This window comes from Cydia pomonella, chromosome 25 (assembly GCF_033807575.1).
Source record: "Cydia pomonella isolate Wapato2018A chromosome 25, ilCydPomo1, whole genome shotgun sequence".
Classification (NCBI taxonomy): Eukaryota; Metazoa; Arthropoda; class Insecta; order Lepidoptera; family Tortricidae; genus Cydia; species Cydia pomonella.
The window spans coordinates 6,628,937-6,653,095 of record NC_084727.1 but is presented as its reverse complement, the minus strand read 5'-3'; the positions used below and the strand labels follow the sequence as shown (position 1 = coordinate 6,653,095).

The window sequence follows — 24,159 nt, the reverse complement described above, 5'->3', positions numbered from 1 at the left end:
AAAGTTTGTCCATATTTTATTTTATACCGAGCTTGACCATTGAAAATGAAATGAAAAATGAAAATGAAAAAAATGAAAAATGATTTATTTAGGTATCAAAATTGCAGCTTATTACACAGTAGAAAAGTATTACATTTTTAGAAGCATTCTATTGTTGGAAAGCCTAGGAATAGTGTCCTGAGCCCTAAACTAGGTAAACCTGTCTTATAGGGATCAGGGAACCACCGCTATTTTTAGAAATGCAGCAAAGGTGAGTTGGTAGACAAATCTAAAATTTGGATAATCATTTTGCTTAATTAAGTATATACGTATACAATATCAGCTATTGTTTGTGACAACATTTTCAACTACCCGTATTATATATGTTTATATATATTTACTATTGGACTATTACTATTGTTTATTATACTGTTAGGATAATTACCTAAAAGTGTGTTGTGTGTTTGTGTTTGTGTGTGTGCGTGCTTGTGTGATTTTTTTCGTAAAATCGTATTGGTAAAATTTCGCCAATATTTCGTGATGTGATGCGCACCCTGGGCACCACTAAAGTACGCACTGTGTTTACATACTCAGATGATTCATTGTCCCTGCAGTTAAACACTGATAATCCTAATCCCATAGTTTTTATTGATTTGACCGTAATTTCGTTGACAAGTTCTGTTGAACCGATGGATTCTCCTTCAATATGACCGCTTAGGATTAACCATACGTTGGACGTAGTTTAAGGACACTACCAGGTCCCCGCGGTAAAACATACGTGGCTACAAAGTTATTTTTGACAATACACCTCTATTTCAAATTCTCTTTGGTACAACTGACCAACCTATAAAGCAAGTCTACGTTTTTACAAGCTTTTATTTAACTTGCCCTATATGGGACAAATCTTGCAAGTTAAATTTGACCTACTTCCCGGTTTCCGATGAAGCTGAAAATTTGCATGCATAAGTATGTAAGTCGGGTGACAATGCAATATTATGGTACCATCAAGCTGATCTGATGTTGGAGACAGGAGGTAACAGTAAAAATAAGGTGATTGGGAGATAAAAAAAAACACAATGTTTCATATTAATATTTATTCGAATGCGTGTATGATATATTCGTTATCAATACATTATAATGATTCATTAGTAATATCTTCCCCACGTGCCGAAGAAAAACTTTTTTATGCCTATTTTTGGGACTAGATAATATAGTTTATGGTTACATTATTTGTTGCTTCGTGTATCATAAAATGGGGTGACATTAACCAAAACGGGGCTACAAAGACATGCAAACTTCTAATTGTTGGTTATAACAATTGTCTTGGTTGCCTAGTAGTAATTGATCGTTTCCGGAAATTTCATAAATATGTGAATAAGACCAGTGGTTTACAAATTGAAATATATCGATAGCTATATAGTGTAAGCTTAGTGGACTGAGTCACCCCATTTTACTTATCTTAATCCTATTTTATACAAGTGATTATGCACAGGACATTTATTGCATCTTTACGATGGAAAACATTCAGTACTGGTCTCTATAGATCTACCAAATAATTGTATGCGATGGGCATTCATTGACATATATATCTAAGGACGGGCCTTACGGGCAATAAGAATGGGGCCAGTACAGCGGCGACACGTACACGAATTCGAGCCAATTGTGCAGTCTAACGCCGCAACGCGATTGGTTGATGAGTTCGCATCACGCGCGCGATTGTTCGCAACTAGTTGCGTTAGACTGCACGATTGGCTCGAATTCGTGAGTGACACCACTGAACTAGCGCCATTCTTATTGCCCGTAAGGGCCGTCCTTAGATATATATGTACGACCGGTCTGGCCTCGTGGGTAGTGACCCTGCCTATGAAGCCGATGGTCCCGGATGATGAGCATAGATATTTGTTCCTGAGTCATGGGTGTTTTCTATGTATTTAAGTATTTATAAATATTTATATATTATATATATCGTTGTCTAAGTACCCTCAACACAAGCCTTATTGAGCTTACTGTGGGACTTAGTCAATTTGTGTAATAATGTCCTATAATATTTATTTATATGTCAATGTTGACACATTGCGGCATTTGATCGATCGATTGAATTGATTGTACCAACTTAGCTGGCAATTATCTAAAATCGCATACCATTTGTTGCTAGGTCTGTAGAGCCCTTACATGAGACTCACACCAAGATAAGTTGTCAGCGATATTGATATCCCAGACGGGGCAAGTGTTAAGTAAACGTCATAATTTCATAGAACTTTGACGCAAGGCTCGGAACCGGTTTTTTCTTCATACAAAAAATACCGGTATTATTACGTTCTTTTTCGTTCTTTGGTTTATTATTTCATTTTTAATGGGATTTTCTATTAATGCGAAGTTGTTACCTAAATACGTGATCCAGTCCTACGTAGAGTAATATTGGGCTATTTCGGGATTTAAAAATAAACCGGTTGCGAGCCCTGGTTTGACGTTTAAATAACACGTGCACCGTCTGGGCTATCAAAATCACTGACAACTTAGTGTGGTCTGACTAGCTCATTGGTTACGTGATATCATAAGTGTGATTATGTGCAATAAGTAGTTATATTCTGTCAAACATGCAACACAGAATTTTCCCAATAAATTATCTGGTGAAATAAAATACAATAGTTGCTTATATACAGTAGAAATCATTTGAAAAATAAGAACTACTTTAACCTTTTGAACACTATGTCATAAACACAAACATCACTCACACGCCAAGCTCCCGGGCGCAAGCGAGCTAATGTAAACCTTACTTGAAAGTGTGAAGGTTACTTTGACAGCGTCCGCCATAACACCTGTTGGCGCGGTGGGCACGACTAGTAACGACGCCTTACCGTTCAAAGGGTTAAAGGATACGGTGGTCGAGAAATATACAAAATATAATCTGTTACAACAACGATTTTTGTTTAAATACTTATACGGTATGGTTATTTGTGACCTGGGGTTATTTGAAACTGTAGAAGTCGATCTTTATTCGTATATCTTACATTATGTTTCATATTAGTAGTCTAAAAAGTACTTCATACATAAAGCGTTTGTATTAACGTTAACGAGTGTACAGAAAACAGATATCATCATTAACCTTTTGACCGCCAAAGACGTCATATGACGCGCGGCTACAGCCCAATATCAACCTTCATGCGTACCGACAAGGTACACGATTACGCGCCGCGTGCGATAGGCCTGGCGTTCAAAAGGTTAATTAATACAAATATACAGCTGCTTTGTTAGATTGGTCTCCCTTGAGGCTCGAGGACGCGATATTGCGTCCGCAATGACTGTAAAAATTCAACTCTAAATTCTCGATTGTTTTTTTTTGTTGGCATCTTATCTTATCCTTTAGTTTTCGGGGGCCATTGCGGAACCCATAGGATTTTTTGTGTGTACCCCCTTAGTCAACTACTCAAGAGCTTTTCCGACCATCTTTATATGCCGGATGATGGAGCTCATGTGTAGCATTTTGAATTCCTTTGGTTCCAGATAGCGTGTTCCAAAGTTCTTCATTCTTTGTCTGGCGAGGGCGTGGGCATTAGGTGTTTTTGGTTGGCATACTTAGATCCCTTGGAAACGATGGGTAAAAACTGTTCTTAATCATTAGAGGGACCGTGCGCGATGGAGGGTCTGCCATCTTGTGGCCTGAATCGGAACCATTAACATGTACATTTACACGTCACGTGTTTTCTTGTGCATAGTAGGTTCCGCCATCTTGTGGGCTACATCGGAACAATAAACATCACATTTCCGCCTCGCGCCAAAAATCTGACGGCTCCTGTGCTGCCTCCTACAGTTCATGCACGCTCCCTGTTCTTGGTTAGCTTGGTCTATTTTATGGTATTATGGTAGGTAGTGTTAAACATGAAATAAAAAATTTCAGAGTTCCATTGTTTAAAAATTACCTCGTTTTACGTTTATATAATTTACAGTACATATGGTACTACTTTACCGCACTAGTGCGAAAATTAGCATATTACGTTACTGTGTCGAACATTTAAAGGGCCATATGTACTGTAAAACGTTGTACGATACATGTGCGAATAGGTAATTCGCAACTCGTGTGGATTTAAAACACTCCCTTCGGTCGTGTTTTAATTTATCGCCACTCGAATTTCCTATTTTTCGCACTTGTATCGTAATGTACTAATTCAGTGCAGTTTCAAATAACCACTGGTCTCAAAAAGCTAGTTTTCAAATATCGTCTATAAAAAGATCATAGCGGATATGTTGTATAACTTGTAGGTATATTATTATAATTTATCTGGTTATAAGCAATGATTTGGAATGAGATGAACGCTTAACATGACCTCGCTAGTTGTAAAAAAACATTAATGATCACTTATGCCGATAAATATAATGGTCTTTCCACATATTTTGTGGTTAACTGGTCTGTTGATTATGATCATAAACTGATAAACGTAATTAATAATACGTATAAACTAATCCGGCTGAGCAAGTAAAGATTCAGTTGGTTGTTGTTGAAGGAAGCTGATAATCAAAATTAAGTCTAGCTCGATTTTGGTTGAACTATTCAGATACTTTTTGGACGTTCAACTTTTGGCTTGCGGAAAGGAAGCAAGAAAAGCCAAAGGAAATTTGACTTGAAAGGAAGACTAGAATAACTTCATTGGTCTATTTGCCTCTCTATCATTCGAATATCGAAGGTTGATAGATCGATCCGATTTTCGCGTTAGCCCCTTTGGTCCTCGAGTAAAGTTTGGAGACTAGGTTCAATGGACTAGTATCCAAGTCATTATTGTTAAAAATTACTAATTTCATGCTAAAAGGGTTATTAACTTATTAGATATTCCTCCTCCAGACTTTGTGGCCCAGTAGGTACACATGCTGGACCCGTACTCAAGATCATAATTATTAAAAAAACACGTTAGCCAACATAGCGAGGTGATGTCGAGCGAATGTGCGTTGTCGCCGCCGCGCCGGGAGGGGGCGCTACGGCGGCGTCATGCTGCCGCCATACTCGGGGGATGCGCCTCGGCCTGCAAAAAAACATTAAATTTATAATTTAAAAAAAAAAATCGGAGAATTTTTTAAATTATTAATTTGTTATATTGCCAACAAATTCCATTTTATGCCAAAAATGACATACTTAATTTTGGAAAAGAGCGGATAGCATTCAGACTGCTGGATCGATTTCTATGAAACATAGCTAAGAACCGGGTGTGTAATGTTTTTAATAACAACTTTTTGCGAATATTCATTTAGCATAATTTGAATTGCATAATTTTGAATTGCAGAAATGATGATTCGGTATAAAAATAAGTGAAATAAAAACAAATTGCATAATGTCGAAAGTAATAATAATTAACTAGCATAATAATGTATTTTCATAACAGGCAACCAGCATAATGTTTATTTTTTATACAATTTATTATTCAGAAGGGTTTTCATGCATCAAAACTAATATCATAATATTGAAGGTTATAAACGCCTAGTGAAAATGAACGAGCAAAAATACATTTCCGAGACAATTTATGTACATCACTTTAGTTAGGGTATGAATTATTTTTTGTCATTGAAGTGGGTGTTTCAATATTATACGTTGGTTAGGTACTTAGTTTATTTGCATTGCGCTTTGTTAGAAGGCAAAATTTGGGTCTGTCCATATAGTCACAGTTCTACCTAACACTCCTCCTCGCTTCGCTCGTCGTCGTACCTAACCAGCCTTAAAGTTCAATGAGTAGATTTTGTATAATTTAATATGTCATAGAAAATTATGCCACCTGATAATTCATTAAAATTTAGTTCTAAATTTTAATCATAATATGAAATGAATGTTATTAGAAGTAAAATTATTCCTGAGGATTGTTATGAAGAATGTTTTTATGGCTATACAGTATTCTGTAATTTAATTAGTATGACAAACAACATTCTGTGGTTTGTTTTTATACATAATGTTTATTATGAGTTTCCATAGTAGTTAAATGAAATTATGCTAAAAGTTTGTATTAAAATTGAACGGCACCCCTAAGAACCACCGCAAGAAAACTGCCTTTCACATAAAAAAAACGGTTTGAAATCGGCCCATTCGTTGCAGAGCTACAATGCCACAGACAGACATTGACGTCAAACATATGCATACACCCCTCCTTTTGCATCGGGGGTTAAAAACCTAGTGTTTTACTTGCTTCTACTCTAACATGTATGATACTGATACTTAGGACGACCGACAGGACGGTTATTGCTTATTGCACAGCTAATTATTGTGTAAACTTACAGTTATGATTTGAAGGAATGATTAAAATGTGTTACAATTCAATATAAAATATAAAATCGTGATAGAGAGCTTTTCAGTCGAGTAGCGTGTTAAGGCTACGAAGCTTGCTGAGTTGCCTAAGTGAGGTACGAGATTGAAAAGCTTGATTATATCACTATTGTAAACAATACTTTTTCTACGAGTCAACAAAAATAATACTTCAAACTAATAACATCTTATAGGTAAACCAATAAAAAGTATACAGCAATTTAAGATACGCGAGCAGCCGCGATACCGTCATACTCGTACGCGCCCCGGCCGCCGGGACCAGGCTGGGTGGTCAACGACACCTTCTCGTAACTCATGATATTCATATACTCATGGGTACTGGCTCCATGCTAAATTCGATTTTTAGACAGTTTTTTTTTCAATTTTGGCTACTGTAGCCTATGGAGACTAAAAAGCAACGGTAAGCGGTATTCGTAGTCTTATTTTCTGTATTAAGGGTGTCACATGTGCGTTTATGACTTAAGAAGCAATTGTTTCTACTATGAAACCTAAAAATAAATATTTAATTAGAGCTATCTTTTTGTTTCGTCCTCTTGACCGCGGCGAGCTATGATTGGTCAATTTCATTACAGTTGACTAAACCGTTTCTAAATGAATATTATAATTGAGTTGGGAGCCCATACATAAAAAGTACCCAGTTTGTTATACGAAATCTTAATTCAACCATTACAGTCGACGACTAGAAAAACTACTTTTACAGTATGTACCTGTGTAAATAGCAAACTGGACTACTGCACGCGTGCGGGAATGAACACTTTCCGTGCATATGTCGAAACTTTAAAGAGCCATATATACTGTAAAACGTTGTAGGATACACGTGCGAATAGATAATTAATAGGTAATTAAAGGTGCGAATTTCCTATTTTTCGCATTTGTATCGTAATGTACTATTACGATACAAGTGCAGAAAATAGGGGACACGAGTTGCTAATTACCTATTCGCACATGTATCGTACAAAGTTTTACAGTACATATGGCCCTTTAAATGTTCGACACAGTAACGTAATATGCAAATTTTCGCACTAGTGCGGTAAAGTAGCACCATATGTACTGTAATAGTACATTACGATACTAGTGCGAAAAATAGGAAATTCGAAACGAGTGGCGATAAATTAAAACACGACCGAAGGGAGTGTTTTAAATCGACACGAGTTGCGAATTACCTATTCGCACATGTATCGTACAACGTTTTACAGTACATATGGCCCTTTAAATGTTCGACACAGTAACGTAATATGCAAATTTTCGCACTAGTGCTATAAAGTAGCACCATATGTACTGTTAATAACTATTTTGCGTTAGCTTCTTATATTGCAAGCTCTGACGGCAATGGCCGACAGTGGCGTGTATTGTAATATTTGTTAATAGGTACATACCGCGTCCTCTGCCGCGGCCGCGCCCCCTGCCCCTCCCGCGGCCGCGTCACCTGCGTCCGTCGCCCAGCCCCACCATGTCTGCCAACAAACCAAGCTATTACAGGAACTGTAAGGGAATCATAACCACAAAAGCCCCCGTGTTAATAATCCTGGGATACTGTTCTAAAACATGCTAACTTTAGCACCGTTTGTACAGACAATACAAACAGTATCTCATATATTTAAGATATGAGGCCTCAGGAGGTTGTTCACACCTTCATTTGTCCTCTTTCATTTAGTAAGACGTAAGACACAGGTGTGCATTCACTTTTAAGATGCGTTTCGCTGTTAACTTTTCAACGGCATTGTTATTTTTATACTTTGCGAGGAAAACGAATCACCATACGAGTACATATGTTAGAGGCAGTCTTCTCGAGGTACGCCAGCGGGCCCCGCAGCGCCGCGCCCACGTACGCCAGCGCCGGTAGGAACATATATGCCTTGAGCCAGGCTGTATACAATAATGAGACTGTTATAGTCGTTCGATTTGTAGCTGGCCCCGACGGGCTAATCCTTTGTCTATTGTTAAGTAAAACCGCACGTGCTACTACCTAATAGGCCGTCGGGGCCAGCTACACTTCGACCGACTATACCCATGTACTAACATAGGCCAACATCGTCTTAGCCACTAGGCTGTACCTAGCTCAGCCTAGTACCTAATCTCATCAACCAAATCCCACCAATCGGGCACTCTAACTCCTAAACGAACTATCAATCCAAAGACCTGATGTTGATGTCTTTTATGACTCACCAGGCTCGTTTTCCACAGCTTTATATATGTTTTTGAGTGATTGTACCTAGTTTGTAATGTTTAACTATTTGTGGATATTGTAAATAATTCTAATTATTAATATTATTATTTAACATGTAAGCGCTTTGGTATCTGAACTGTAAGCTTGTGTGTTGCATGAATAAACAATATTAAGAAGTGATCCGCAATCTTCCGAATATTGCCTATGAACGAGCTAACCTTCCAGGCGCTCGTTTCACCCGAAAGCGGCCACCATTCCGTTAACACTTTCAAAATCAAATAAAAATAAAAATATATTGATTTGTAAGCATAGGTTAAATATAGCTCTTATAGAATAATTTAAGTTTCACTATGTTTTGCCATTTGGCATACAAATTCTAAATTCAAGAAGAGATGGAGCATGCATTAATTGTACATAATGTCAAACGAAAATAATATGTTAAATGTCAAACAAAAATAAGAGTGTACTTTACTTTAACACTTAGGGCTCTGGTTTGGTAATGTCGTTACCTATGTTAGTGGCAGTTTTCTCGAGGTACGCCAGCGGGCCCTGCAGCGCGGCGCCCGCGTACGCGCCGCGCCCGCCTGCGCCGGCCAGGAACATCCCTTGCGCTAGGCTGCTTTGCATCTGTATATATAAACAAGTGTTAATCTGTATATATAAACAAGTGTTAATCTGTATATAATAAACAAGTGTTAATCTGTATAAATAAACAAGTGTTAATCTGTATATATAAACAAGTGTTAATCTGTATATATAAACAAGTGTTAATGTTGCGTAACTGTTAGTGCATTATGACAACTAAGGTAGTATTGGCGATTCAAGATTATTTCATCTAATTATTTTATCTTTTTTTCCTGTCCCTTGTTAACGCGTGATAAGCTGACTCTGCGGCGAGTTAGATAGAACAGAGCGTATAAGTGTTACTTTAAACGTCACAATATCATAGACGTTTGACGTTTATGATAACACTTCCACGCTGTGTACTATCAATCTCGCTGCAGAGTTAACTTGGACCGACTCTAAAGATATTGAATGATTTATGTATATTAGAAAATAACAATAAGGATATTAAGCTTCTGATTATTTTGACGCTGATTATGTTATCATGAAGATAAATTGGCAAAAAAATGTCAGTTGAACTTATCTACTTATTTAAAATTAAAATAATGGGTAACAGAATTTAAAAAAATACATACCTTATACCGACGACAAACAAATCCAAAAGAAACTGAGAAATAAGGAAAACAAATAAAACCAAAAAGTAATATTAATTCTAAACAATATATTTATAAATCTTACTGGGTAGATACTTATATAGCTAATAATTTACAAAGAAAATTTAGAGAAGTTAACAAATTATGAAGCTTAAGTATAGTAAATGATGATATGATGAGACTGGCACCAGTAATGGGATGGTATAGACAAATCTTGTGAAATAAGTATTTACCATCAGTTTTTAAACGCTGACAACATTTTACCATAAACAAGAGCAATAGAGTAGCTGATTAAGTTTAATTTTTCATTGATATTTATTAGTTTGAATATTAATGGCGCCATACATCCCACGACTGGAGCAAAAACATATATGTAGTTTTAATTTGTAAATCATATTAAAACCAATTGCAGCAGCTTTGAGTAAATACATAGAAAACATACAGGACGAATAGGACATTCAACTTTAAGCGCATAAAGCGGTAGAAATTTTACAGGATGTCGGTGAAATATAAAAAATACTCCAAATTTTCTCTTAAATGTCCCATGATTGGTACCGTTAACATAGGTGCCTTTTCAATATGGTTACATTTTTAAATAAAAAAATACATATTATTTAAGAATGATGCCATAAAGAAATAAAGTATGCGTGCCTTCAAAAAAGTCAAAGTTCAGTAAAACAGCTCAGCTATTGCGTAATTCAATTTAAAAAAAATTGACACAGTACATTTACTGGCATCTTTTGACACATAATTATAACTTTTAGAACGCCATGTGACTTTGAACCTTATTCTTTCACTGATATGTGTTAAATTTGTTAAATATCAAAAAGTGGTGCCATCTTACCGGGCATCGGCTAAAGATTGAGGCGCCATCTCTCGAAACGATGCCGCCATACCTTTGGCCTTTGATTTATTAGATGGCGCCACTTTTTGATACTCAACATTAAGACATATCAGTGAAAGAATAAGGATCAAAGTCAAATGGTGTTCTAAAAGTTTTAATCATGTGTCGAAAGATGGCAGTAAACTTACTGTGGCTACACAATTTTCTTTGACGATCCACCCGCACTTCAAATTTCTTAGCTAAATACTGATAAGTATGACTGCCTACAAAAAAAGTTAAAGTTCAGTAAAACAGCTCGGCTACCTAATTCAATTTTAAAATATTGTCTTTCGCTCTATGACTTTCATACTTCCCTAACTAAAATGAACTGGTATCGGTGAACTGCTGTTTTATTATGGGGTCGCTAGTGTCGCTACCGCCGGGGTACAGCGGGGTATGCGGGCGGGAGCGGGGGCCGCGGTACCTGTTGCTGCTGCAGAGCCTGTTGCTGCAGTGCTGCTTGCTGCGCCGCCGCCGCTGCTGCCATCTGTTGAGCCTAAGGGGTAAGTAAATAAATAAATAAATATTTGGGGATATTACACAGATAGACCTAGCCCCAATCTAAGTAAAACTTGTACTATTGAGGAACCAAATTAAATATTACAGAATTATGTAAATGGCCTTACCGACTATACGAGGCCGTAGAGGCCATAGATTTTCCTAAATGCAGGATAGAACGTACCTGGACGCTTTGCTGCACACCACAGGGTTGCATCGGAGACGCAGCCTGCTGGAGAGGTGGCGCCGTCTGACACTTGTTGTACACAGCGTGGCCCTGCCGAACAACATATTTTTTATTTCTCATGTTTCGAAAGTGTCGTGGGTCGTTGTAGTTCTAAAGTGTGCAGTAAATGATACGTTTCTGCTGTAGAGCACTGTACTTTCTAAGTACGATTTTTCTCTTTTTTACGATGAGCAATTTAAATTTTTACATAACTTGTAAAAACGGAAATCCCGACGAAATTATGTGCATTGCACCAAATGCTCGTTGATATATTTTGTTACATTGTTTAATTTTTGTCTTAAGTGAGCGGAGACACGTGATTGGTCAAATTAATTATATGTGTACAGGTACATTACTAAAATATTGAGTGTATTTGGTATAGCCACAGAGAATATTTATTCCATAAGCCCCATACATAGCTTTCAACTTTTTTCAAATATGTAGTTTTGTTAAAAATAGTAATGAGATTTTTGTCATAAATAGGCGGGCCCACACGCCCCACACAGAGCGAGCATACGCCCGAGGCAATTTCCTCGCGCACAAACCGGCCAGTGTAGACGTGCCTCGGCCGAGGCGGCGCGCTCGGGCGAGTAAAACGCGCCGGCCGAGGCACGTCTACACTGGCCGGTTTGTGCGCGAAGAAATTGCGTCGCGCGTATGCTCGCTCTGTGTGGACCCGCCTAATGGTATTCGAATTATTCGTTTTATCCGGATACTAATTTAATAATTTTCCGGATATTACATTGGATGGATATCCGGATTTTAAACCCTACCTGTAGATCAGCCAGCAAGGTCTGCCATTGGCTGATTTTGTCGTAATGTCGCCGCAGGAGTTCCTCTTTTCGTTGCAGTTCGCATTTCAGTTCGTTGTTGTCTTCACGAACGAGGAGCTCTGGCTTCATTGCTGAGAGAAGGAACCTGCGATATTAATTAAAGATTAGTTTATAAAAGAAGAATACAGTTTTTGATTACAGATATTGTTTGTCCACTGAAGTCGTTGCAAAATCTATTAATCATTCTAATTTTGACTGCAGTTTTTTACCATATCAAAGAATCTTGAAATATTAATATTCGTAATGCGTTTTAACGTACACTAGCTACTAAAACATGATAAGCACAGAATAGGCCTCAATATTAGACCTTTGGCTTTTTTCATTTATAGAATTTATAGCCTGGAGTATGTAGATATACAACTATGTTACCGTTTCAGCTCTTTCATTCAGAATGACAACTTTGACATATACAAAATAGATAAGAATGTTTTACTTTCGTTACAAGGTGTCGTTAGTGCGGCATCAATGTGCTTTATATCGATATACAATTACTAAAATTACATAATTTAGAAATATAAAAATCAAATTTCATTTGGGGACACAAAAACCTGCAGTAAAAAGTAGAGCGACCCTAAAATCAGAGCGTGAAGAGTTAATTTGAACATTAATTTATTAATAACCGTTTGAGCTACGTTTATGAAATTTTGTATTTTAGACAAGCTAAGGGGCTTAAATAACTGTGCTAAATTCCATGTGTGTACGTTAAATAGGTTTCAAGTTGTGAAGGGGTCAAAAGTAGTTCGAAATAGTTCGTGTAATATTACACACGTTTGCGTCGCCAGTTCCTTTTTTTTTTAACTTGGATGGACACGCTACCCCGTGTCTAGATACCGGATTCACCGGCTTGGCCGAGTTTCTTGCCGGTCCATATTGAGATACCCTCCTCCTATTGAGGGGGGGGGGGGTTTAAATCTTCTCGGGTCAGAGGTGTAGGGTTAGAGCCGGTGTTGCTTTATTTGACGTTCATAAGCGCATTGTAATATGCCTACTTAAGAGGCTGTCAACACCCAATGTCCTTGAAATTGATGTTACTTAAACAGTTTTTTAAGAAAGACTATTTGTTTTAGTCAAGTAAGAAAAATATATGTTTATATTAATTATATTTCAAAGACCGTGGTTGTACTCGATACATGATTGAACGAAATCGGCTCGATAGAAAATAATTGCAAAGATTGGTCTTAAAATCACAATTAAACGGTTCTATGTCTTTATTGTTTTGACTTATGGGTCTGCAATTAAAATCACAATTTCAAAACATTTATATCTAAACCGCTATTGAGTAAAATATTACACTAATAATCCACTTTTTTTATTTAAAAATTTTTCTTATTATTCCTCTGCCGGCCCAGTAACATGCGACAGTGCTATCTCATTCACTCCGATACAACTAGACAGTGTGCGCGCTTTAGGTATTGACAGCCTCTTAAATGATACACTATCTTTATCTTTATCTCTTCAGGTATAAGGGGGCCAACCGCAAAAACAAACGGCCTAACGCAAGAACTTCGCAAATTGCGGGGATCTTTCTCTTTTTCTCTCACTAAGACATAATTAGAGTGACAGAGAAAAATGCCCGCAAACGAGCTTCGATTTTCGAGGTTTTAGCCCACATTTTATTGTGGCAAGTAGACCGGCTTTACGTGTACAGTCAGCATCTAAATAAATAATGCCAGCCAAAGATGGAAAGTATTACAAGCTTTTATTTAACTTGCAATGTACCCATGTGTGTAACAAATGTAACAATGTATCAATGTAATATTGCAAGCTTAAATTGACCCACTTCCAGGTTTCCGATGAAGTTGAAAATGTGCAAGCATATGTAAGTCGGGTGACAATACAATTTTATGGTACCATCAAGCTGGTCTGATGATGGAGACAACAGGTGGCCATAGAAACTCGTGTGATAAAGAAACGCAACCTAATTTGTGTTTGGGGTTTTTAGAATTGTCTCGATGAGTATTAGTTGCATGTGGAAAAGTACAGTCAGCGATAGAAGCGTGTATTAAAAATGAAATTTATGCCAATGACTTATTTTTATGGTAACACAGATGTATTACGATATATGTTTAGCAACTTTGGCCGTAACTATGCTCACTATCTACTTAACGCCGACTGTATATTTTTTTGAGTTAAAGGACATTGGACCTAGCACCTATACTAGGGGTCTCCAAACTTTTGACCTGTGGGCCAGATGTGGCTGTCTCGAGCCTATATACCTCTTTTGCAAGAAAAACGCCTCCATCTGTCTGGCGAGGTCTATAAACCGCTCGACCTCCACTTTGACCTCTTCTTTCTCCACGCTGGGTGACGCCTCCTGCTTCGTCAGAACGTTGAGACATGCCTGCGAACAGATACAGTTCATATAAGCTCTGCGCCGACATCGACGGAACAAAGGGAGATATTGTCACTAAGGAACGTCTTATTTTTATAGGAATTTGGCGGGTCCGAATTATTTTAACGGCACCAATCATGGGACATTTAAGAGAAAAATTGGAGTATTTTTTGATATTTCACAGACATCTGTAAAATTTCTACCGCTTTATGCTTTAAAAGTTGAATTTCCAATTCGTCCTCTATGTGTTTGTATGTATTTAATGAAAGCTACCGCGATTGGTTACAATATTATTAACCAATTAAAACTATGGTTTTTTACTCCAGTCATGGGATGTATGACGTCATTAATTTTCAAACTAACAAATATCGATGAAAAATTAAACTTAAGCAGCTCTTTGGCTCTTGTTTATAGTAAAATGTGGTCAGCGTTTAAAAACTGATGGTAAATACAGTTTGTTTTACAGGATTTTACCATCCCATTACTTTGCATTATAGGGGTGTTTACTATAGGGTTTGAAATTCGCTTTTGGGTCGTCTACCAAAATAAAAATATAAAAATGTCATTACAGTGCTTTTGAGTTAGGGTGGTCCACGAAAGTATGAAAAAAGATATTTATTATCTATCTATGGATAGGTCTTCAAAAATGATATTTTTCTAAACTGAATAGTTTGCGCGAGAGACACTTCCAAAGTGGTAAAATGTGCGTCCCCCCCCCCCCCCCCTGTAACTTCAAAAATAAGAGAATGATAAAACTAAAAAAATAAATGATTACCATGCAAACTTCCACCGAAATTGGTTTGAATGAAATCTAGTAAGTAGTTTTTTTAATATGTCATAAATGGTACGTAGCCCTTCATGGGCGAGTCCGACTCGCAGTTGGACGCTTTTTTTTACTAAAACTAGTCCTTTTTTGACCGAATCCTTGTAGAACGTAATCTTTTTTATACGGATCCGTATTATGCGGATCCGTCAAATTTTAATATCAGAAATATCTGGATCCAAAAAATTGGCGGACCTTGCAAACCCTAGTCCGAATCAGTAGCGAATATGTCAGTGTCAAACTCGTGTTAAAGCATTAGTGTGATAACTTGATAAGCACGTAACGCTCGTGGCATACGTGCGGCAGGGATTAATCCGAACAATTTCAAAAAATGCTGCAATGTATTGCTAGTCACAGTAAACACATGCGATTATCGGTGATATTTGGAGAGGACATACATTTGCACCAGCCGGCTTGGCAACGACCAAACGTGACGGGCAACTTAGTGTAAGGCCTGAGTGGACGCCCGAGTTGGACGTGCAGCGGGGCGGGGCGTGCGGCGTGCATGTTAAACAAACGCAAGCGTATAGGAGCGGCCTTAGTGCACGCTGCTCACATCACTTGTGAGCCCGACGCCACGCTGCACGCCCCGCCGAACGCTCCGCTTCGAGCGTCCACTAAGACCTTACAGTTAGCGTGATCTAATAACTTTTCTTAGGCAACACTCAGTGATGGTAGATTAGATGCTAACATCAATTTTATGGTGCAAATTTGCAAAAAAATATGATACTCAGTGAATGGTCGAGAAAAAAATATAGTACCCCACACCAAAGAGAGTTTGAAATAGATGTGAATTGTCAATGAAAATTTTGTAGCCACAGTAAATGTACTGCCATCTTTCGACACATGATTAAAACTTTTAAAACGCCATTTGACTTTGATCCTTATTCTTTCACACATATGTGTCAAATATCAAAAAGTGGCACCATCTTACCGGGCATCGGCTAAAGGTTGTGGTGCCATCGCTTGATACGATACCGCCATACCTTTGGCCTTTGATCTATTAGATGGCGCCACTTTTTGATATTTAACAAATGTAACACATATCAGTGAAATAATAAGGATCAAAGTCAAATGGCGTTCCAAAAGTTTTAATCATGTGTCGAAAGATGACAGTAACTTTACTGTGGCTATCCATAGCAGGCATCCATAGCTGTGACCGTTTACTATCCAGCAGGTCGTATGCTTATTTGCCACCGACGTGGTATGAATAAAGGGTAGGTAATAAGAGAATCGAGGACCACCAGTTGAGTGGGAGGATAACTGATAATGATAAGTTATAGGTAGAAGTTGGATTGGATTGGAATTTTTTAAGGGGCATGACACACTGCGGCCGATTCGTACTTCGAGCGGGATGTCGCTATAATACACGCATAGCGTTGTCTCACTCAAACTTCGGAGCGACGTGCATATCGAACGGAGTGTGCCATGCCGGTGTGTGATAAGGATTCTTACAGATTTTTTTACATATTTTTTGTTATGTTCTAGAGTCTGTGCGGAAAGAGAAGTGTCGTGGAATGTAAGGCCATACATTCCACGACTCTTCTCTTTCCACACAGACTCTAGGACATTTTGTGTTGATAAGTAGGACTTAGAATATGATTTATTATGGAAAATTATGGTAATCATCTCTTATTCAGGGTGAAAGAGAGGCTGAAATTTACCATAGTAGTACTAATTATAGTCAAAATTAAATTATTTTATACTTAATATGAGACTTACGTTAGGTTAGAGTTTTCTCAATTTAGCATCTGGCCGCATAGCCAACGTTACAATCGTTAACGCTCCGTAGCGTAGTCATCTCTCTCTATCACTCTTCCATATTAGTGCGACTGTGACAGTTGCGTTTCGTTCGCCACGGAGCGTGAACGATATGCAATGCACGTTGGCTACGCGGGCAGAAGCATTGACATATATCTAAGTACGGGCTTTACGGGCACTAAAGGGGCCCACTCATTAACAGTTCCGAACAACTGACAGGCCGATACCGTCCGGCGGACCGTTAATCAATAGGCCCCATAAGAATGGTGCTAGTTCAGTTAGTGTCACTCACGAATTCGAGCCAATCGAGCAGTCTAACGCAACTAGTTGCGACCAACCGCACGCGTGATGCGAACTCATCAGTGAGTGAGTAATCTGTCGATACCCCCCGTCAGGGGGGTATGAGGGGCCGCTACCGCCTCACGGCTGCGGCGGCTGTCGCGGGTCGCTTCCCCACCGACTGTTGGGGTGGTCGTATGGCCGTCGTTTTGGGGACGGTGTGGGTAGCTGGTGTAGGCCAGCTCTTCGCTACCGATCGTTATCCAACCCCACGGCCCCTAACCTGGTGATACCGTTTGAGCGGGGCCAGGTTATGGAGCCGCGGTGAAGGCGACCGGCAGCTTAGCTGGCGTGTGTGGCGTGTTGGATCCGAGTGTGGGAACTCATCAACCGATCGCGTTGTGGCGTTAGACTGCACGATTGGCTCGAATTCGTGTGCGTGACACCGCTGTACGGGCCCCATTCTTAGTGCCCGTAAGGCCTGTCCCTAGATATATGTCAATGATCAGAATTAGAAGGCTGTTTTGTCGTAGGTTTTACCTAGGTATGTACTTACGGTACCTATTATACGTTATTTTGACTTACGGGTACATACGAAGTACAGGACAGGTAACAAATTAGCATGAATCAATTTGTTTCAGATTTGTTTATACTGACGTTCATCTAGTAGTTAAAGTGACAAGGTTTTATACAATGTGTTAGTCCACGTATAGTGGAGCCGTTAACCACGTATAGTACGCTGAATTTTATCGACTAATCACCCCCCCATACCTGTTATTTCTCAACCATTTTAAGAATGCACTCCTTCAAAGTTTTATGACGCTAAACACGACTGCACTTGGTTAATGTACCATTATCTGTCCATTTACCTATCGCACATTAAAATAATAATAATCATTCGAACCTTACTAACCTTATGAATTAGGGCATACATTTTGAGCATAAATGTTACAGAGGTTTTCCACAATAAAGGTGCGACCAGACCGCAGCTTAAAAAACGGTCACGATACGGAATCGCAGTGACGCGTCGTATGCGTACCGTTTTTGACGCATGCTCCCCACACCGCTGCTTAAAAAACTGTGACGGTACGGAATCGCAGTGACGTGCTTCACGCGAATCTTTTTTGTTCGCAAATCTTTGCGTAAAAAACGCTGCATTTACAAAACAGTTGCGTTTTTTACGTCACCGGTGTGGTGTCTGCCATAAGATATCCGTGTAATATTTTTTGCGATTTTTACGCAGATCAATTTACGGTGCCTCAGCGTATTTTAAGCAGCGGTGTGGGGAGCATGCGTCAAAAACGGTACGCATACGACGCGTCACTGCGATTCCGTATCGTGACCGTTTTTTAAGCTGCGGTCTGGTCCCACCTTAACTCGAGAATTAATAACAAATATAAAGATTGTCATCAAAGATTTACTTTTTTTTACATTTTACCTTCTCTTTTCGAAAACGAGGTCGTTGACCTGTACTTTTTTTATTGTTAAATGATAGTACAAGATATCCACTATAGGTGGACAAACACATTGTATATAGTGGCCTAGGAAGCAAATCGGTTGACTTTACTTATACATCGGGTCATTCACGAAGACGCGTGCCTTGTCTTGTATTGTCATGTTATCAACCCTTTTCCAGGCCGCACCAATCTACAAGGTTTTCCCAAAAAACCCAAATATATTCCAATGAATCCAGCTTTGATGATTCAGTTGAAGACAAGTAACATTTCCTGAAAGTGTAATCTAATTTGAACCTTCAATCGGAATGCTAAAGTTGAAATTCTAATGGCGCGTATGTGGTCGATAAATCGTACTACGCCTGGAAAAGGGGAAAATCATCGTGGATAAGACGAACTGTATCTACCTACCTAGTAAGTCAATTTTTCTATAGGAACTAACAAGATACTTAAATAATAAACAGATAGACATTAAAACTGAATCATTTATTAGATCAATTAATACAAGAGATTTATTTAAAATTTACATCATTAAACCCACTCTCACACATAATATAGCTATAATTAAGAAGTCTTTAATTATCTATCAACATAGATATTTTGCTAACCTTACATCTACTACTGCTAGCGCTATGTGAAGTCAACATGTATAAATTAAGTTGAAAGAGGACCCACACGAAATCGCTTTTTCATACAAACGTAGTCGTAATTTTCCTTTCTGGATATAAACATGATTGAAAATATTTTGTCACAATTTGTTGTATATAAATCACAGCTATGCCTCTATGTTAGATTTTTTTAGATTTTCTTATTATTATAACAGTTAGGAGCATTTAACCCTTTTCCATGCCGCACCCATCTACAAGGTTTTCCCAAAAAATCCAAATATATTCCAATTAAATCAGCTTTGATGATTCATTTGAAGACAAGTAACATTTCCTGAAAGTGTAATCTAATTTGAACCTTAAATCCGAATGCTAAAGTTGAAATTCTAATGGCGCGTATGTGGTCGATAAATCATACTATGCCTGGAAAAGGGTTGAAAATTTATAGGAATTCTGTTTTTCGCTCCTGTTTTTTACAATAATCAAAAAAAAGTCCTACATCAATGGTTAATATACATCAAATTATGTAAAAATATCTAGAGAGGAAAATGGGGACTATGTTTGTATGGAGAAACGGCCGTACTCTTTCCTCTTAAGATGAAAGCTAAACACATATTAGCTTACTTCTAAAACATTTGATGTAAGCATTATCCAAAAAAATTATATCAAAAACCTTTATTTACAACAGAATTTTTTTAGGTTTTCATAATTACCAACTTTGTTTTGTTAGCTAGTGAGACCGAGAAAATTCTGAAACGATTTTGACAGCACAGACTGTGCAAGTGTTATTTAATCGTCATAATTTCACAGAAATTTGATATTTAAATGAACACTTGCACAGTCTTGGGCTATTAAATTCGCTGCAGACTTATCTTGGTCTAACTTTTAATGTTCTGATACAAGTTTTTTTTTTTATGGACAATCTTAGCTTAAGCTGGCAGCAATTTAGATAGCCCAGCCCGTGCGAGTGTTAAGTAAATGTCATAAATTCATGGAATTTTGAGTTTTAAAATAACACTTGCAACATCTGGGCTGTAAAAATCGCTGCGAACTTATGCTGGTATGACTCTAATTTTTTTTTTGTTAAAGTATATAACGGAAAAACAGTCTTCTTGCTCAAGTATAAAAAGTTCAGAAAGAAAAGTTTTTGTATAATAATTTGGAATTTGCTTACACAATCTTACATCTGACAACTTACTCCATTCGGTGGCTCTACATCAACATATATCTAAACACATTAAGTGCATTATAATTTAATTTGAAACACTATAGTTTAAATTACTTAATACTATTACGGATAGCCGTAGTATGGTGAATGAAATGGTCTGTAGTATGGTGACTGTGAGGGCAATTGGCCGTACATAGGCGGGTAGTTTTGCTGCGGTTGCTGCATATTTTGCTGGTAGATTAACTCTGGTCGCCATTGAGATCTGTCAGCATTTAACTGCTGTTGTGTTGGTTGCAATCTATCGGCTGCATTCTGCATGGCTGTTCGGAAATCAACAGGATTTTCCATAAACATGGTATCATTATATTGGCCTATAGGATGAGACCATTCTGTTGGTTTTTCTGGCGTTTTCGTCTTTTGTGGAGGCTTTTCTACTGGTTTCCGCTTAGAGCTAGTATTACGGTAAGATAGAGGTGGTGATTTGTTTGTCTGTGTTAAGAATTTTTGGAATTCGCTTACAAATTCATTTGGGTCCTTTTTGATGGGTTGTACAACTGCTGGGACTCGTTGTTGGTCAATAATTGTGCTGGTGTAGGTCTTCACTTGTGTGCTTTGGACTGTGGACGGTGCTGAGGGCTTTGTAGTTTCCTTCTGTACAGGTTTCTGGCCATATTCGAGACTGTTTAGATTCTGTGGTAGAGATGTGTAGGTTTTCTGACTTGGTGGGTTCGCTTGGTAAGTTTTTGGTGGATTGTGATGGGCATACAACTTCGGACTAGACATTATTGGTTCTAAGGGAGAGTTGTATGCAAAGTTAGGGTTCTTTTTGGGCGTTCTTGGTTTTCTTGGCTTACGTTGAACTTCACCTTCAACTGGTTCTTTCTTCGGTTTAGGAGTCTTTTTTACAGGTTCTTTCTTAACTTTTTCCTTTTTTGGTTTTTCCACTTTCTCTGTCTTTTCAGATGGTTTTCGTTTCTTTCTCTCTTTCTTAACTGATGGGACAGGAGTCTCACTGGACTGGACTGGAGGAGGTGGCAATGGTGGGCCTAGATGTAATGGATCTCCAGTGTGGTCAACCTTTTCCTCTGTCTTCGGACTGACAGCAGCTTCATGTGGTGGCGACTCCCAGGTGGAAACAAGAGCAGCCATATCTTCAAGTTGTTCACTGGATAATTTCTTGGTCTTAACCTTACGGCCACCTTTTGATTTTGGAGTAGGTGGAGTTTTCTTTTTCTCTTCACCAGTTTCTTCTTTTTCTGTCTCGTTTTTAACTTTGGCTTTAGTTTCTTTCTTGCCTCCACTCTTTTTGCTCTTCCCTTTTGATTTTTCTTTTTTGCTCTTAGGCTCTTCATAATCAGAATCTCTGTCAGAGTCAATGTAACCTATATCAGGTAGCTGAGCCTCAGATGGGTCCATTTCATCTCCCTTCAGCCAGATATCTTCAAGGGCATCAAGTTGTGTATCATCAGGTTCCATTGGCAGATGTCTACGCTTCATAGAAGTCATCATATCCAGATCGCCTTCTGCCATGGTCATTTCTGCATCATCCATAACATCTTCTCCGAGAATAGAAACAGCAATAGCGCCTTCAGAAATACTCTTACTAGCCATAGCTCTTTTAAGATGGAGCGGGTGGCGCTTCTTTTTCTTCAAGCCTTCTTCTTCAGCCTCAATAAATGACTCTGGGAGTTCCGTATTGTTCTTATTACACAAGATGTCTTGGCCTGAAGGATGCGGGGCAGGGACCATCTTCTCAGGTTGTTCCGGGTGGCAGCCAATATCTTGACCTTTAAGCCATAACTCATATCTGTCAGGCTGAAATCTCTTCACAAACGTATCCATGGATATTTTGACCATGTCATTACTGCATGTGCATTGTGTTGCTCGTTTTCCATACTCTACCCATCTTGGAGCTGCAAAGTTTGTTGACTCGGCACAGTTGAAACCGTGATTGAAGCCAGCATGGTACCCATAAGGGAAAGTGATCATAATCTCTCCAGCTTCTTGAGTTATTTTGTTAATTGGAACTGAATACTGTTTCAAGATTTGTGGTGAAATCAAAGTCATCTTATGTCTTAAAAAGGCTTGGCAAGTCTTGGCTGATGTAGGGAAGAACCCAGAGGCAATTCTTTCAAATCTCTTCCCGTGTTCTGGAGGAATGCAGTACCATGTTTTTGGCTCCCCAAAGTGCAAGTAGTTTATCGAATAGAGGTCCATGTCTTCAGTGTGCCAAGCGAACGTAGTCTTCCACATACCAAAATAAAGGTATGCCGTGTTGACTCCATCAATTTCAATGCCATAGTCAGAGTTGACAAAGTCCAAAATTGTCCCAAGGTGGTTAATGTTCCATTCTTTAACATCAGGATCAGTAATGCTGCCATTGACATCAGCACCATATATTGGAGCCACATAAGTGACGTTTTTCCAGTATTTTCTCTCTAAATCCTCGTAGCTGGAATGTCGCGGGGTGCAGTACTTGGCAGAGTTAGCAAGTATCGAAAATTGTTTCACTGTCATAGCTTTCTTCTGAATGTTTATTTGTTGGAATAAGCCTTGCTTGCCTGTGACAACTTGACATATGGGCGATGGTATAGTTATATTGAGATCGTTGAGGTCGTACCCAGCCTTGCGGGGGACCCATTCGGGCGGAGGAATCACTTTCGCAAGCCCCGCTTTATGGGCCCCCTTGGATTCCATATATTGGACGAATTTGTTGAAGTCTTTGAACTCGTCCCACGTAGGGCGGAAAGTTTGGATGGTAGGAACACCCCCATTGCTACACAAATCTTCTCCAGGAATCGACATGATGTTTTTCAGGCTTGAGTCCCGAAATCAACAAAATTTCGTCATTAACTGCACAGTCTCAAACTTTCCATAATAACGTCAATTAGCTTATACACTGTTTATGAAAATCCACTGTAAATCACACGTTTTAGTTCTTTATTCTATTTAAAAACACGCGAATCTTTCGTAACAATGTGAAAACATTATCAGTAAAATGGCCGACGAAATGATGCGCTTCCAACAAAAATCCCTTCACAAGCAGTAAAAGATGCATAAGTCAAATCAGGTCACGTACACACTAATGTTCTTAGCGTTTTAGGATAAATGAATGCATTTAGCTTATGAAGCTTCGACTTAACGCAACACCAGCCACGGTATGATTAGATCCTGTATGTTGGTAGCGATAGTATATTTTGACAGATGTCAACACAGACATATTTTAGGAGGTTATGAATGAAAACGCAGTTATTAGCATTTTGAACGAATATTAAAAAATAACTAGCGTCGTCGATTACCTGAAATGATTCCTCAAATTCTTCGACTAAATTACCACTACCACTTGATGGTGCCGCCATCTTGTTTATTGGTTTTTAATCACTTTTTGTTATTGTTTCTCCTGGAACAACTGTCACTAGCGAGTGTAGAGCGCGCACGGCAATACAAGTCAAGGGGCCCCACAAAACAAACTCATTCACTTCTACTTCGCTCGCTCGTCGTTCGCGTTGTTCGTTCTCGCTGCGAACGTTGACTTCAAGCGTCATCGATCTGTCAGGGCTGCCACGAAGTCAAAACTTTTTTGTTTTAAAACTAGGTATAAACTGTTTTAGATTCGTTATCTTCCTACGCCAA

General features: G+C 38.6%; 1 protein-coding gene and 1 long non-coding RNA gene across 2 annotated transcripts; both read right to left on the bottom strand.

The window, feature by feature from the left end:
* Positions 1-64: 64 nt before the first annotated feature.
* LOC133531359 (uncharacterized) lies at positions 65-9,115 on the bottom strand. The gene is made up of 3 exons (XR_009801516.1): positions 8,957-9,115; positions 7,657-7,734; positions 65-4,994 (listed from the first exon to the last, which is right to left on the bottom strand). It is a non-coding gene; the product is annotated as an uncharacterized LOC133531359 (long non-coding RNA).
* Positions 9,116-9,712: 597 nt separating this feature from the next.
* LOC133531306 (probable lysine-specific demethylase 4B) lies at positions 9,713-23,569 on the bottom strand. The gene is made up of 5 exons (XM_061869439.1): positions 20,654-23,569; positions 14,321-14,473; positions 12,045-12,189; positions 11,230-11,322; positions 9,713-11,043 (listed from the first exon to the last, which is right to left on the bottom strand). Exons 1-5 carry the CDS (start codon positions 23,329-23,331, stop codon positions 10,921-10,923), a joined length of 3,192 nt encoding a protein of 1,063 aa, XP_061725423.1. The 5' UTR covers positions 23,332-23,569; the 3' UTR covers positions 9,713-10,920.
* Positions 23,570-24,159: the final 590 nt, after the last annotated feature.